Source organism: Tubulanus polymorphus, chromosome 11, assembly GCF_964204645.1.
Source record: "Tubulanus polymorphus chromosome 11, tnTubPoly1.2, whole genome shotgun sequence".
In the NCBI taxonomy this organism is placed as follows: domain Eukaryota; kingdom Metazoa; phylum Nemertea; class Palaeonemertea; order Tubulaniformes; family Tubulanidae; genus Tubulanus; species Tubulanus polymorphus.
In genome coordinates this window covers 1,773,854-1,789,886 of record NC_134035.1, presented here as the reverse complement: position 1 = coordinate 1,789,886, position 16,033 = coordinate 1,773,854, and the positions used below count along the sequence as shown (strand labels likewise).

The 16,033-nt window shown below is 39.9% G+C and overlaps 1 protein-coding gene across 1 annotated transcript in view; it reads right to left on the bottom strand.

The window, feature by feature from the left end:
- The window catches only part of LOC141912571 (inactive phospholipase C-like protein 2), a 76,218-nt gene that overhangs the window by 14,849 nt on the left and 45,336 nt on the right, over window positions 1-16,033 (bottom strand). The window contains exons 2-3 of the mRNA XM_074803855.1: window positions 4,244-4,393; window positions 3,487-3,699 (exon numbers count right to left, since the gene is read on the bottom strand). Of these exons, the coding sequence (XP_074659956.1) occupies window positions 3,487-3,699; window positions 4,244-4,393 (363 nt within the window). The remainder of the gene's footprint in view (window positions 1-3,486; window positions 3,700-4,243; window positions 4,394-16,033) is intronic.

Below are 16,033 nucleotides of genomic sequence, written 5' to 3'. Positions count from 1 at the left end.
GTAAATTCGAGCGTGCACAGATTCAATCAACGCGATGCGCAATTTTCAATCGGTCTTTTCATTGATGTTGAATCACGATCCTCGCAACGAATACCGGCGAATAATAGGACGAAACGAATACCGGCGGATGATAGGACGTACGTACGATGAATATTCGGTTTCAGCAACGAAAACGTGCTTGGATTGATGAGAAAAAATAGTCAACCGTCGATTTGAGCGTTCAATGGATTTTCGACAGATAACTGAACACACTTTTATAGAGGACCCTACAATACTGTGGCAAGTGAGGATCCACCAGGTGGTGCTAGTGCGCAGTACGCTGGATTAAACAATTCCACTCCAGTGCGTTAAATAACAAGCATACTGTTATAGTGCGTCTACACCATGGTGCGGTGTATCGTTATTTGCTAATATTTCACTATGTTTGACAGGTGCTGCCATCTTTCAAGAGTTAAAATCTAATTACTAAAAACATCAACAATAGTCCATCACCGATTTATACACCGCACAGCGGTGTAAATGCACTGAGAGGGTTAACCAGAAAATCAATCCGTAATCCTTCCTTTACTGGGGCCGTATTCATCTGTTTTCCTTTGGTAAATCATCAGTTTTTACTGAAATGCGACTTTCGACTGAAATATCACCTACTATTAATTTTAAATAGTACATAGAGGGCAGCACCTTACTGTCTATGAAGATCAGGCGAGTATACTGGAAAATGTGATATGGTCAAAGCGACCTTACAAAGCAGGTAAAGATAACTAGATGCATGGTTTGACTGATGCATGATTAACTAGATGATCAAATTTATAGTTCGGGGTTGAACTTATCGAAAATGCACTAAATTATGCGTTACGATCTAGTGGGATAGCGGGTGTGGCGGGTCGTCTTGTAATTTTGGCGGAACGCGCCGAGAACGGCTGATAATCGAATGTTATACGATGTGTGGGAGTTAAACACGTGAAAGGTCTGATGACTCCATTAGAAGAGAATGTCTCGAGCCCCTCGGGGGAATTATCGCACGGCATTTATCAGTTTGAATATAATTGTTTCAGTAAGATAGAGTCATCGTTGTGAGTTCGTTTAACGCATACGATCAATCAGGTTAGCCGCATATTTCGAAAGTGACGATAATTTCATCCGACAATAATTTCATCCGACGAGGACCTGATTTCGCGCGGTTACGGTCGAAATTTCGAATCGAAGAGCGAAGTTGAAACGAGGTTAATTTCGACTGAGTTTCAGTCGTTGGAACGATCTTTAAAAAATTAAACTAATTTACAGACAGCAAGATGAGAAAACGTAACAAGAAACGTATTTTGCGTTTGCGCGATTTTTGGATAAGAACGCCAGAAATCTAGATCGAAGTTGTTGATGAGAAATTTTGATCGAATACGTCTGATATCGCAGTGGCGCCATCTGGCGGGATATCTGGCACACCGATAATCCATTGATTTTTGTATTCATCCGTGACATAAACGAATATATATATATATATATATATATATATATATATATATATATATATATATATATATATATATATATATATATATATATATATGTTGGTGACTGCCTGCCTGCTGCCACTCAAAAACAATCATCTGCAGTCAGTCTTTTCGTCCAAGTCAGCCGTCGCCGCCGCTGAGCGTTACGTTGTCATGGTAACATGGGGGTGGGGCGTAACGACGAGGACGAACCGGTTTAAGATTCGCGTCGTTCGGCAGACGCCGCCGCCGAGATCTGAGAACGTCGTTTCCAATTATACCGGCATCGGTTTCTCCCGTCGTTATCGATCGCGCGACACGCGAGATATCGATCGCCCGAGATTCCCGACCCTCCCGGAAATTGTTTTTGATCAACGACGAATCGACTGATCAAAGCGAATTAAAACGTTACCCCCGTCGTTTTTTTTTCTCATTCAATAGAATCAGGCAATGCGGAATAAAGAACGAACGTCTTCGCATATTCGCCGTTTAGCGACGAACGTTCATTGGTGCGCGGCACGACTGTATTTGGCCCCGATATGGTCCAGATTTTCCAGTTCCCTTGAGCCAATGACAGACCGTGACAGACTCGGTGAATTCACTCAGCGAGTGGATTATTTATTACTGTAGAGTTAGCTCTAGAAATATCAATAGTCAAGTTGTTAATCCTCTGCAGTTGATTGCGCATTTGTTAATGCTTAGTAGCTTCAGTTTTCACAGGGTGGCCACTTTTGTTACTTGCTTTTACCCTGACTATTCACCAACATACACTCTCTGATTCTGCCGTTTTCCCTGACTTGATCTGCTAAGAATCCAATCAATTAATACAGTCAAATACGTAAGACATAGACGGAAACTGTTAGATTTTACACGCGATCTAGCAATCTCATCTAATTTCCCTGACTTATCCCCTGAATTTAAGCTTTTTTACCAACTTCCATTTTTTTGAAGAAAAGAAAATTCTCTGACTTCTCCCTGATAAGTCCGATGAAAAAATATACATCGAATAAAGTGATTATAAAGGGGAATCGGTCTTCGTGTCGAATTCGTCAACCTCTCGAATTCTATCATAGGCCAATCAAATGATTCACTGCAGAAATTTGTCAAGTCGTCTGAGGGAGGAATCCCTAAGCCCTTCAGTATTGAGCCCGTGTGGTAATCGCTTTGGTCAGGATGAATATAAATGTAACTTTTCCACCGTTTATAGCCCCTATCATCGGGGAAGGTACTAGTCGTATCAACGTAGATCTATTGAATGCGTAGCTGATTTATCTATCGGTAGTAATTGAGATCAAAGCGAGATAAGTTGAATCGAGTAAATTGAGCCTCCGCGTATTTTTTCAGACTTCCCAGTTGCGAGTTTAATTTCGATAGATTAGATTTTACTTGAATAGTCGATAATTGGACCAACGGTATTTGGATGGGCGGAATTTGGGCGAGACATTGATTTCTTCAGCAAAAACATCGCGCGATAATGTCTCTTTTATTATCTAAATTCCAGTTGAATAATGATTCAAAAGCGCCGAAGTTCCCTCCGTTGATATTAATACTCTGATATTATCGTCGATTCAATTTTCAATAAACTAAGCTCCATATTTTATGTGGAACTAAAAGCGATTTAAAGGTGAACTAATGGAAGGCGATTACCGTGAATACGATTAATCAATCTCAAATTTTAATCTCAGTTTTACGCTGAATGAATAAGCGCGCAGTGAGAAAAACATGAAACGAGAAACAGATTTAGTGTTTATGGAATATTTTTCGATGTTTAGTTCACCTGCTATGACGCACAGCGAAACAAGAAACACTGACGCAAACCTACAGCCCCACCTAGTGAGCATATGATATACTAGTAGCGAATGAATGGTTATTATGCCAACGTTTCTTGTTTAGCTTCTCCGACATCGCATACCGCAATCCTAACGTTTCTTGTTTCAGACAAACGCACAGTAACGAAAGTGAAGAAAATGAGCATCACCGTAAAAACGTAGGGATGTACCTCGATTATGTTTACCGGAAAGCAGACACGTGAGTCCGGTGACCCAGATATTAGCCTCATCCGGCGTGTTAGCGATCAAATCCAACGAGTCGAATCCGTCGCCGTAGATAATCGAGAACGCGCATTCGTCCGGGTAGATTCCGGCGATATCCGGATTCCGGAGAACATCGGTATTTTTACCGCTTCGTATTTCTTTTATCTGTTCGAGTTGGACTGAAAAAAAATCAATACAGACAAATAAATGAACACGTAAATAATCCGAGAATATTCCGGGAGGAGGTATGAAAATTTCTAGAATCAGCGCCGAATGCGAGGGGGGGGGGTCTAGGATAATTGGAAGGGCTGGGTCCAGAAGAAAAGGAACTTCTCACATAAAGCAGCCAAGTCGAAGACTCTATTTATTGGGTTTCCGCGTGGTTCCGCCCTCGGTTATAGATATTTTTGAAGACAGACATACAGTGTCTTGTAAGCCGCCTTATTATAGGCTGGCTTGTTTATCGAGATGACATGTTAATAAAATATATATATATATATATATATATATATATATATATATATATATATATATATACACTCACATACATTTGAAAGGTTGCAATTCCCGAGGATGAGTGCCAAATTTACAGGTTTTAATGATCTGGCCACCTCAATCAGATGGCAGTGGTCATTTTTGGACCTAGTGGTTCTAGTAATATGGAGTGGGCATTCAATCAAAGGAAGATAGAATTCTAGGTCGTGTATAATGAATAATACGTACTGCGAGCTTTGTGCGGTTTTTTCGAACTCGGTTGCCACCTGATTTCGACGAGATCGTTGTCGAGCGTAAACAACCGATGGTATTGTCGACTGTTCGATCGAACTTTGATTAATTCGCTTCCGTTTTGCATATAATTCAAACAGTCTGGCGCTGAAACGATAAATATACCACTAGAGGGCGCTGTAATGATACATGATAAATATACCACTAGAGGGCACTGAAACGATAAACAATATACTACTAGAGGGCGCTATAACGATAAATGATAAATCTAGCTGCAAAGCAGTGATAACGGGTTTTCTGCAGTCAGGTGCTGAAATGATTAATAATTAATATACCACTAGAGGGCGCTGTAACGATAAATAATAAATATAGCTGCAAAGCATCAATAACGGGTTTTCTGCAGTTTGGCGCTGAAACGATACATAATACATCTCGAAGCATTGAATAAACTACTAGCTCAAGGAAACATTTTCAGACTTTATAGTATTTTTTTGTTATCATTGTGGGATTCTCTATGGATTACACTACAGGTAAGTATGGATAGAATGAGCGATGGAGTCATTGAGGCTCAGGTGTCGTCGTGTATTTTTTGATTCAATTGTTTAAAATTGAAGTCGCTAGCTTAGTCGACGATGTCGAGGTACATGCACGCAGCCATCAATCATCGCAGTCTCCAGCGGTTCTAACAACAACTAACAACAAAAAACCGACCCATGGTTCATTTTTCTGAAGATGGAATTAAGAATAATTCATCAAACCGTTGTTTATCATGTGAACTCTATGTGCCACTTTATTAAGGCCATTCTGCGTACAGAGCATAAGTTTCGAAATGGCTGAAATGGGCTTAGACCAGTCTTAAGTAACTAAGACTGGTCTTAAGTTTCTAGATTAATTATAGAACCCTGGGGCTGGTTCCAAAAATGGTGTTAAATTTTAAGACTTGTCTTAAGTTGTTAGATTGGTTATAGAACTAAGATGGTCGTAAAATTGGTCTTAAGTCTAAGCCATGACTATGGAACTGGGCCCCAATGAGCTTAGACTGGTCTTAAGTTACTAGATTAGCTCGATATATTTTTCAGAGCAAAACCTAAGAATCATTAAATGCATGTCAGAACCAAAATGAGCTTAGACTGGTCTTAAGACATTAGATTGGCTACAGAAACAAAATGAGCTCAAGTTTCTAGATTAGCCGTAGAGCTAAAATGGAATTAGACCGCCGAGTTAACGACGTTATCAACTTGACTTAACAATCGTCGCCGGGGGGGATGGTTTTAACGTCAAAACCTGCGCGCCGATTATAAATACATTTATACGCGGTGGATTTAATGAATAATTTGATTGATGAATTCAACGTTGTAGGAATCCCCGATTTATAACGACGACGACGTCGGACGTCCGTCTGCCCGAATTAATCAATAATCACCGTTATATAACCGTTATATTGAGCGTTTTCCTGGTTATCTTCATTAATCGACATTCGTTAATAATTTCAATAATGATTCACTGGAAAATCACAGGTAGGCAGTGTTCTCCACATTTTGAGAGGGGCTACCACCCCCTTAAAATATTCACCACAACACCTCTTTCATTTTTACATCCAACGAAAATCATATATGAAATTCAACCGCCCCTTATAAAATATCTAAAAAATACTTATGAAATATCAATACTTAATGTATGTTTTTGGATCAAAGATAGCCACCAGTCAGCCATCTTGGATGGCATTACGACTTAATTTCATACATATTGTTCTTACATCCTTACAGGTATACAGGCTTACAGGTATAATATCATTACTCTATTTAGAATACTTTCACAGATATAGGCAAAATATACATTTTTACATTCAACTGTGGAACTGGGTCCAGATTGATGAGTTATGTCCCTCTCTCGGTCTCTAACTAGGTTTCTCGTGATTCCCTCAAAAGTAGGCTTTCTTTTTCTTTCCATAAGCCGCTCCCCAATCTCTTTCCCCTCCCTCCTCCTCCCCATCCCAAAAAAAAATCTATCATCGTATTCTTATCTGAAAATACATTTGCGCACTATGTAAACACTATAACTCAGTACTTATCTCTCTCTTGAAACCACTTTATAATCAGATTAACGAAATTATAGGAAAATTGATCCGTTGCAAGAACGCATTTACAGCAAGATATATCACTTATACTCAGCGCGAAAGACTTGACGCTCTGCCCACTGTTAGACTGCACGTATCATATTGTATTGATGTCAGTGTTTTTATAATCTATATCGCATTAGAGGGAGTGACGGACTGTTAATTAGGGGCATACATCTCCCACAAAGATTGACTCCGGCTTTTGGTGTTAAGAATTGAGAATGAGGAACCGCAACACCGACTATCCCACCAGATGGCGCGACAAGCACTCAAGTATTACGTCATCAAAATCAGTTTATTTCAATGAAATTTGAACTGAACTCTTAGTGTCTCAAATCCATAAACTATAACAGGAACTACTAAATATACAATGAATTCATTTTTCTTCTCAGATATTGGTAAAGTTTTCATAAATAATTGATTCATTTAAGAGAAAAAGTTCATTCAGTGTTGATTGAAATGTAGAAGGAAAATTGAATGCGGATGACCAACTATCTACTAGCGACACCTGGTGGATCCTCGCCTGCCATAAGTGGAATCCTAGATTGCCACAGGAGGCTCCGCATTAAGCCCATCATGTACTTTCAAAGCTTTATGGCATTTTCTACTTTTAAGTTCGATTGCGGAAGGGGCACTTAAAAACCACCGGAGCATCAGTAATTAATGGCTGAAATCAACAGAGGAAGTGACTTCATTTTGCCCTCTAGCTGTGGCAGTCATCTTCCTTGTAGAAACTCATTAAACACGTTTTACATTTGGAAAGTTGAGAAAAACTTGTCGAGACTTTAATCTGCGCTCTCGTAAAGTGTCAAGAGACCTGCGCGTCGTTGTGAACCGCGCGGAAGTTGATGATTTAATAATCTGATAAATTACAACAAGAGTCGATACAGCCAGCGGCGGCTATCATATAGACCAGCACAGCTAGTAGCACAGGTTAAGATTTCAGACAAGTCTTAAGACCAACTTAGTTCTATAGCCAATCTAAGAACATAACACCACCTCTAAGATCAATAATGGACTTACGGAACTGAGTTTAGGAGTCACTTGCTTAAAAGTTGGTTAGAGTTAACAGGTGGATAGTTGACATCCAGTCTTGAAAATCCAGTCTTTCTACAGTACTAACCTAATGGTTATGTTTATAAGTCATAAGAGAATTCTAGGCCTGCATCGCAAGGGAATGTGACGGGTGCAAACAACCCTCTCCCTGCAGAAACTCAAAGTCCACATTTGTCCAATTTTTTCCAAATGCCATTAAAGATACTACATCTCCGTGAATGTATTTTGTCCTTATTACGTTACATATGTCTGGCCTTATTTTGCAATCTGTCTTTTCTATCTATCCTCATTGCTAGCCTAGCAATAGCTTCAAAATGCATCCTCCCAAAATCCCTGACCCTCAATCATTGATGCTGGCAATAAAACGTTCACTTTCGTACATGTCGCGCACCCCTACGAATACCGCTGACCATCCGGCATCATCTTCGCGCAACGCGCCATCGTCCGGAGCAACGATAAACCGCGTGGACGGATAGACTTCGATTTGATGCGGGATTCCGGATATTCACCGGGGTTAATTCATCCGACGTCCGCAGACGTCGAACGCAATAAACATTGACTGACAAATGATTGGTCGATGATGATGATTGGCCGTCGTCTGCTCTCGAGTGAACGCAGTCAATTTCCGTATAACGATCACCGGTGATGATGAGAATTTAATATCGCCGGTAAGTGATGCTAAGAGTGGTCACCGTGTGAACACGTCCGCGTTACCGACTGATAATTAGATTCCGTCTGCCTCGAATATCATCAACGTCATCACCGCTCGAAAAACCGCTAGAAACAATACAAAGTGGTCACTTTTATAAGACTTGCTTTTTCCCTGACCATTTCCCTGACTGACAGGCACGTTGTTCCCCTGACCATTTCCCTGACATGCACGTTGTTCCCCTGACCATTTCCCTGACATGCACCCATTGTTTTCCCATACTGCTAAGAATCCAATCAATAAAAATAGACAAATATGTAAGACATAGGCAGAAACCGTTTCATTATAGACACAATCTTAACAAATTTCCCTGAATTTCCTTGAATTTAAGCTTTTTTTCACAAAATTCTCCGACCGTTCTCTGATTTCCAGGCAAGTGGCCACCCTGCTATTACACTGATAAATATATGCAAATCAAGATCGTTCTATTGCTAGTTAGTTGGTTCTAATTTGGTCGATACTTGGAACGTACCAATTCAAAATGGACCGAATCGACACTGTGCGTTCACATGGATTTTCTAACTCAGCTGCTCCAGCTAGACGCAACACTCAGTGATTGACAGACAATATAAGTAAAGTTTCTACACACATAGAGAATGGGTCCATTCTGAAATAAACAGACCTGGATCGGGTCATTTTGGTCGGTCTAAATTGATTCGTGCTCATTGACATTCAGTTTCACTTCAGTTCGCAAATTGTAGAGACCAACTCCGATAACCTAAGTTCACCAGTACGGAGATCGAAACCGAGACACAGACACGACGTTGTTGTGAAGTGTCGACACCTAATAAAACGAACCCCGTCGTCTATTTCTAAAAAGCGGAACTTTCTGTCGCTCTTCAGTCATATTCGTAGCTCAGTCATCCATTAGCTGACTTCGTCCACTTCACTCTATCTGATGTGTTCGGTATTTAGAAGGAAATAACACATTACGCGGTACAGTGGCTAAGAGACAGTTGTCGCCGACTTTGCGTTTATCCACGACACAATCGTGGATGTTTGTTAAAGCACAGAATTGTGCCATGTCTTTCTCTCTCTCTCAGAATGTTCATCGTGTCGATTTGGTGTAAGTAACTACTTTTACATCATAACGTCAACACTTTCCAATACTGTTTAAAACCCTTTCAGTGCCGACTAATTAACGCCCGAAAGTGTTGGTATAAATTGAAAATTAAAGATTAATTTCCTGCAGTGGGTTGAATAACCTGTATACCACTTAACTACTACTTTATCAGTATAACTAGTTACCAATATTTTACTATGTTCGTTAGGTGCTGCCATCTTTCATTAGAGATAAAAACTAATAACATCAAAACGCCGTGATGCGGTGTACTAGCAAAGTCTATCACCGATTTATACACCGCACTGAAAGGATTAAGGAATATAGAAGCGATTTGATGCATCTGACCACCAAAAGTTAATGCTACAGTTGCCAGACGATGTATATGACTTGTGAAACTAGGCGTTGAACTTCTGCAAGAACATCCCTTGAGGGGAGTGGGGCAGGAAACTCTCTTATTCGATAATCAGTACTGTTTTTCCGTTCAAATTATAAGACAACCCTTCTTGCGATACCGAACTGATTGCTTCAAACCTATGGCACTTGCTATTGTTTGAAAAAATCATCGATCTGACCTTTCGACGATCCCGAGGATGCCCGCATTTTCGTACGCTAATTTCCCCGTCGACCGCTGAGGGCGGAACGAAAATGACGAGCGAATAATATTTCAGCCGAACTAATTTCCGCACCCGGAGGCAACAGATTTAGCTTTACAAACTTCGTCAAACAAAAACAACAGTAAATAGCCGCGCATTGTTATCAACTCCTTGAAAATCTGCAGGTCGGATTTCATTTCATTTGAAATAAATCGCTATAAGCTAATACCGCGTAGCACCAACAAACTGAGACCAAAGTCGCAACTTTCAAACACACTCGAGACCTATAGCACACACCGCGAGACACTGAGACGCTTTTAACGCTAGTTTCATGACTGGTGTTGCTCCAAAACATGAAACTTGGTTTAAGGTAAAAACTGTTTTATGTTGAAAAGCCTTTTTCCTTGTTTCTCGTTTCAGGTTTGCGACTTGCTGTGGGCTAGGTTTAGTCAGTCACCTACGTAATCCTAAAGCCAATCCAGGGGCCGGTTGCATAGTCATGGCTTAGACTTAAGACCAGTCTAAGACCAACTTAGTTCTATAGCCAATCTAACAACTTAAGACCAGTCTTAAGATTTGAGGCCACTTTTGGACTGAAGTCACGACTGTGCAACTGGGCCCAGGTAGATACACTAGATAATTGAAAGGTTGGATCAGGGGTCAGCTAGGGGTGAGTACGGTAGTAGTGTGTACATTTCTGGCCAGCCACACAGATCACGACGATTATTGTCAATGTTTAGGGAGAGGTATAACAGGGGAAATAAGTTAGGGAATGGAATTGTGAACAAGGCAACCCACGATAGCACCGAGCCGAGCCATCAATCTATCATCGAGTTGAATCAGTTGTTTTTGTCGACGTTAATAACGAACAATTGAATGAACATTTCCGGCCGAGGCGTTGATTTGCCGTCGATCGGTCGTGATGTGGAATCATTCGTGCTCGGTTATAGCGACAGAAATTGTAGGTGTAATCGACGCACGATAATAAATTATTTTAGCCGGATGAACGCAGTAACGCTGTGGTGGCAGAGGTGGCTGTTTTACTGGTGCTGGTGATCTAAGCTGGTGATCTATAATGATGATCTATGCTGGTGGTAGTGGTGATCTAAGCTTGTGGTAGTGGTGGTGGTGGTGGTGTTGGTGGTCTGATCTAGCTGGTCTTGATCTTAGCTGGTGATCGGTAGTGATGATATATGCTGGTGGTGGTGGTGGTGGTGGCGGTGATCTATATTGCTGGTAGCAGCAGTGATCTAAGCTGGTGGTGTTAGTGATGGTCGATGTTGGTTGGTGGTGATGGTGGTGGTGATCTATGCTGGTGGTGGTGATGATCTGTGGTGGTATAATTGTGGTAGTGATCTATGCTGGTAGTGGTGTGGTGGTGATCTATGCTGGTGGTGGTGTGGTGGTGATCTATGCTGGTGGTGGTAGCGGTGGTGATCAATCCTTGCAGTTATCTCTACAGATCATCTTTCATTATACGCAATATATTATGTTGTCAACGAGTCGGTTTGTGAGGTGAAATATCGCCACACGACGAATTATCGCCTGGAAATCTAGCAGCATCTACAGGGACGCAACGGCTTAGATTTCCAGCGCGAAACTATTAATATTCTCGATGTAACGAGAGAAATATTGGATAACGTTTAAATCTCAGTAGTAATGATCTCCTGGAACGACCGTCGCAGCAGGAGCAGTTTCGTATTTTATTTATGCATGCCGCGTCATAATGACTGATTATATATATATATATATATATATATATATATATATATATATATATATATATATATATATATATATATATATTATATATAGGTTGAATTATCTCAAATTACGAACGAACATCAATTTCACCTCATCAGAATTCAGAGAGAATATCGGCAAAAACCATGAAAGGGTACATATAGCACTCAAAGGTAATACTGCTTAGTAAATCACAGGCTTGTAGTGAAACCAGATGAAAGGTCAAACTATCGTTTACCCAACTATCAAATCCAACTCTATATCGACTGACTATAATAATAATAATAATAATAATAATAATAATAATAATAATAATAATAATAATAATAATAATAATAATAATAATAATGAAATTTATTTTTATATAGCCCCAAAGCTAAATCTCCTAATGACTCAGAGCGCTTTAAAGAAAAAATATTCAACAAGATTCGCTATTCTTTTTCAATCCTGGCCAACCTAAACTTGAAATAGTGATTCTTCGATTAAGACGCGAATTGCTAAATGGTAGAGATTTTTAAGTGAATTTGAATGATAAACAGACGGATAGAGATCCCTGCCGTTTTATCGACAGACGGATCAACGACGATGCCATTACGGCTGTTAAACCCCGTGGTGATAAGATGCTTTTTACCGGGTAACGCTAGCAGTTGATTCTAACTCAATAACTGAAATGATTAATCCGTAAAAAATTCAAACTTGCAGCGCACCGCGGTCGTCATATCACTAACTGTCACTGTGATAAGAGAACGATGTTCCTCGATTATTACAATGTATAAATAGTTGGTGTGTCAAATCAGTAGACATAAAGACAAATATTACTCTGTTGTGCTTTCGCTACCTTCTGAATCTGAACCTTCTTCGACCGTGAAAATTTGTCCTGTATCTTGAACGATATTTTCTTACTTGAATATTGCAGGGTTGTACGAAATGTTTCAACAGCTATCCGAGTAAAACTTAAATGGTAATCTCGGCGAGTTTATCTCCAAGCCGATGAGATTCAGAGCGGACGTTAATGTAGGCCGATGATAATCAACGATCGCGACCATTAACAAAAAAAGTTCTAAATTCTCGGAAGTGTTCGCATAAAAATCATCATCATCATCATCATCATCATCATCTGCATAAAATCATCATCGTTATTTATTCATCATCATCATCGATTTAACTAAAAATGCAAAATGCGAGTGAGTGAGCGAGCGTTCACTCTCTGTCCTGAGGGGTAAATGATGGATTACGGAGTCTGTCGTTAATACGGCTAATGAACTCGGCTAACTGCTAAATTCAACTACACGAAATTGAAACTTAGTTTCTCTTTTTTAACTCTTTCAACCTCGATCATCGACAATGCGTTCACCAGACACTGGGGTTTTTTTCAGTTTCGGCCCTTTTTCTGTACGTACTGTCCGTTCTATTTTAAAAACTCATCATTCACTAGAAAAAAAAACCGCCGTCCAGAAATAAAGCACTGTCATGAGTGTTGCATCGACCTTTCATTCATTTATCAGTCAAAGAAACAGGATGGCTCCCAGAATATCCAAATCAGGGCATCCGTTGCAGTGACATTCAGCGTCCTGTTGCTCAAAAGTAGGATGTCACCATTATCAACTGGTTTAGTAAAAATGAGACACCATGTGTAGAAAGTTGTTTGTTAATACTTGGTTTTTTGGATTTTATATATAATGCCTCTTTGATGGTGATTTCAAAGCCTTTTTTTTCAGAATCAACGATTGAAAAGTTGTTTTTTAAAGAAAAATTTGATGCACAATTTTTACATGATGTTAAATGTTCCTTAATTGCTGAAGGCGAAGTTCCATGCTCCTTTACCCTTGTGGCCAAATGATTATTATTATTTAACTATCTGGATACTCTTCCGAAATTATATCAACTGGTTTACTGTAATCAACTTTTCAGCAACACTGACCCCTGTATTTTTTCCTGTTATAATATCATTCCCTGGCAATGACTCTTTTCTATTTCTATAATAATTTCCTTCAGTTCTTACATGTGCAGGAAACAAATTATCGCCGTTTTGCAGCTATATTTTTTCATGCTTTCAATTACTACGATTGCTTTTTAGATTCATTATGATCAGAATTTGAATCGCCATTGAATATTCGCTCCTACGATGTTATCTAATCGGGTTCTTGTTGTCTGCGCAATTTAACGCAATTTATTTCGGTGGTGAGTTAATACTCTACGCTACGCCGCAATAATATACCACTATGTCTGCTGTTGTATATTTTGTAATGATATCCGCACTGATGAAGTCTGACGGAATCTGTAGAAACTAATGCTGCGGATTGTAATGTTCTATGTGCATATAGATACTGTATCTAAATAGCAAATTCAGATGTCAACAAGTTCAATTCCACTTTAAATTACGTAGCGCAGTCTTGGCATAGATTTAAGACCATCTCGGGGTCCAATCAAACGGCCTAAGACCGGTCTTGATAGAGACGACCACACAGATGATTTGGCACAGACCAGACCAACCCGAGAGGCCGGTTTCCATTTTTGGTACCTCAGGATGTTTTTCGCCGGGCGTCGTAGCCGTATATGGTATGGTAATATCGTATAACACCCGGTCTTAAAACCCACGATCACACTTAGATGATTTAGTCAGAGCTAAATTGGCACGGATCAGAGTCAAATTTGCCTGTGCCTAATTAGAGAGCGTGTTCACACATATACTGAACATGAACAATCCATAGCAAAGTGAATCACAGTTATAATTCACACGTCATAATTTGACCTGTGCTGAAATTAGGCTAGGACCTTGTCTATGATTTTTAGTCAAGCCAAATTTGGCCTATGTCAAACAGGCACGAGTCCATTTGGTACTTGTGTGAACTGTTACTGGCCGAATTTGACTATTTGAATGCTTGTATGATTGCGGCTAGTATATATAAGATCACTTTTGTACCTAAGTCGAGAATGTGCACACAGGCCCTCGGGAATAACATGGTTTTCTGCGATAATAGCATATAGAATACCCTAAATATGAGATCGGTTAGTTTTTAGCTGGACGCAGATGCACGTCGGCAGACAGCTAATAGCATACAACTAGCTTACCCTCGCGTGCGCGACTATCATACAGTTACTAATGGTTTACAGATTAAATCACTCCCGATGGACTGATCAACAATCCAGCCACCGACTTCTCATCAGACTTACAAACGGTCGAAATGAGAGAATTTTTACCATCGAAATATTGATATTAATGATAGTGATATCGTGTACACGCCAACATGAATAAATTAGTAAACAGTTTCGAGGACACCCCCACGAGGACTGAAATGCTGAGTAAAACCATTATATATTTATACAGCTTTAACCCTTTCGGTGCTGACTAATTAGTACCCTATAGTGCTGGAGATAATTTGAAAATTTTGAAAAAATCCACCCTTGTGTGTTGAATAACGGGAATACCACTATAGTGCGCCTACACTGCGGTGCGGTGTATCGTTAGTTACTAATATTTCACTCTGACAGGTACTGCTATCTTTCAATAGAGATAACTGATTACTAATTATATCAATACACCGCTGTGCGGTGTACTAGCAAAATCCATCACCGATCCATACACCACACTGCGGTGTAGACGCACTGAAAGGGTTAAATCTAATTTTCTCGTTTATTTCTTGAATACTTTGACCGATATAGATAAGTTTTTACAATCGGAATTCTAAGCTGACAACTTAAGCACATTCTGAAGCAAATATAGCCGAGATCACACGGAGATGATACGGCCCAGGTCAAATTGGCGCGGATCAGGCTCGAGTCTTGAGGCTGAAATTTGGCCCGTGCCTGATTAGAGCGCGCACGATCGCACGTAAACCACTTGATAATCATATCATTTGTACCGTGCTAAAATTTGGCCCATGCCAAAAATGCTCGTGTGATCGCGGCTTATGTGACGCCCTGCATCCATAAGATAACTTACACCTAGCTGAATAGGTAATACTTAATTAGCGTCAATAATTGACGTGGTAATGATTACTTATCCGATGACAACTTCTACAAGTTTGACTGCGTAATAAGCTAAAACAAATCAACACAAAGAGATAAAACTTGTTTTGTCGGGTATTATTGATGACCAGCCTACGAAGCGTTTTCATCGTTTTCATAATTCCGTCATTTTATGGGGAAAAACAAGTGATTTTTGCCGGAAAAATAGCGCGAGCGATCACAAATGGAAAGTCATTTCGTTTTACGAAGGAAAACAAATCGTTTTTTGCCGGAAATACGGCACGAATTAGAAACAAACGGAATACGATTTCGAGTAACACGTCTGCATCATAATTATAGACATCCAACACATTACTATGGTAACAGGTTAAAACACACACGTCAGCCAGACAATGCAATTACGGCAGACGGTATTTTTCGATAAATTTAGTTCCAATAGAGTCTATTCAACTCTATAAATATCGGTAAAACTTCTACTTTCTTTTTTTTCGAGTCGAATCGCTCTCTGACGCAGAACGCAACTGCAGGGCGTGTTCAC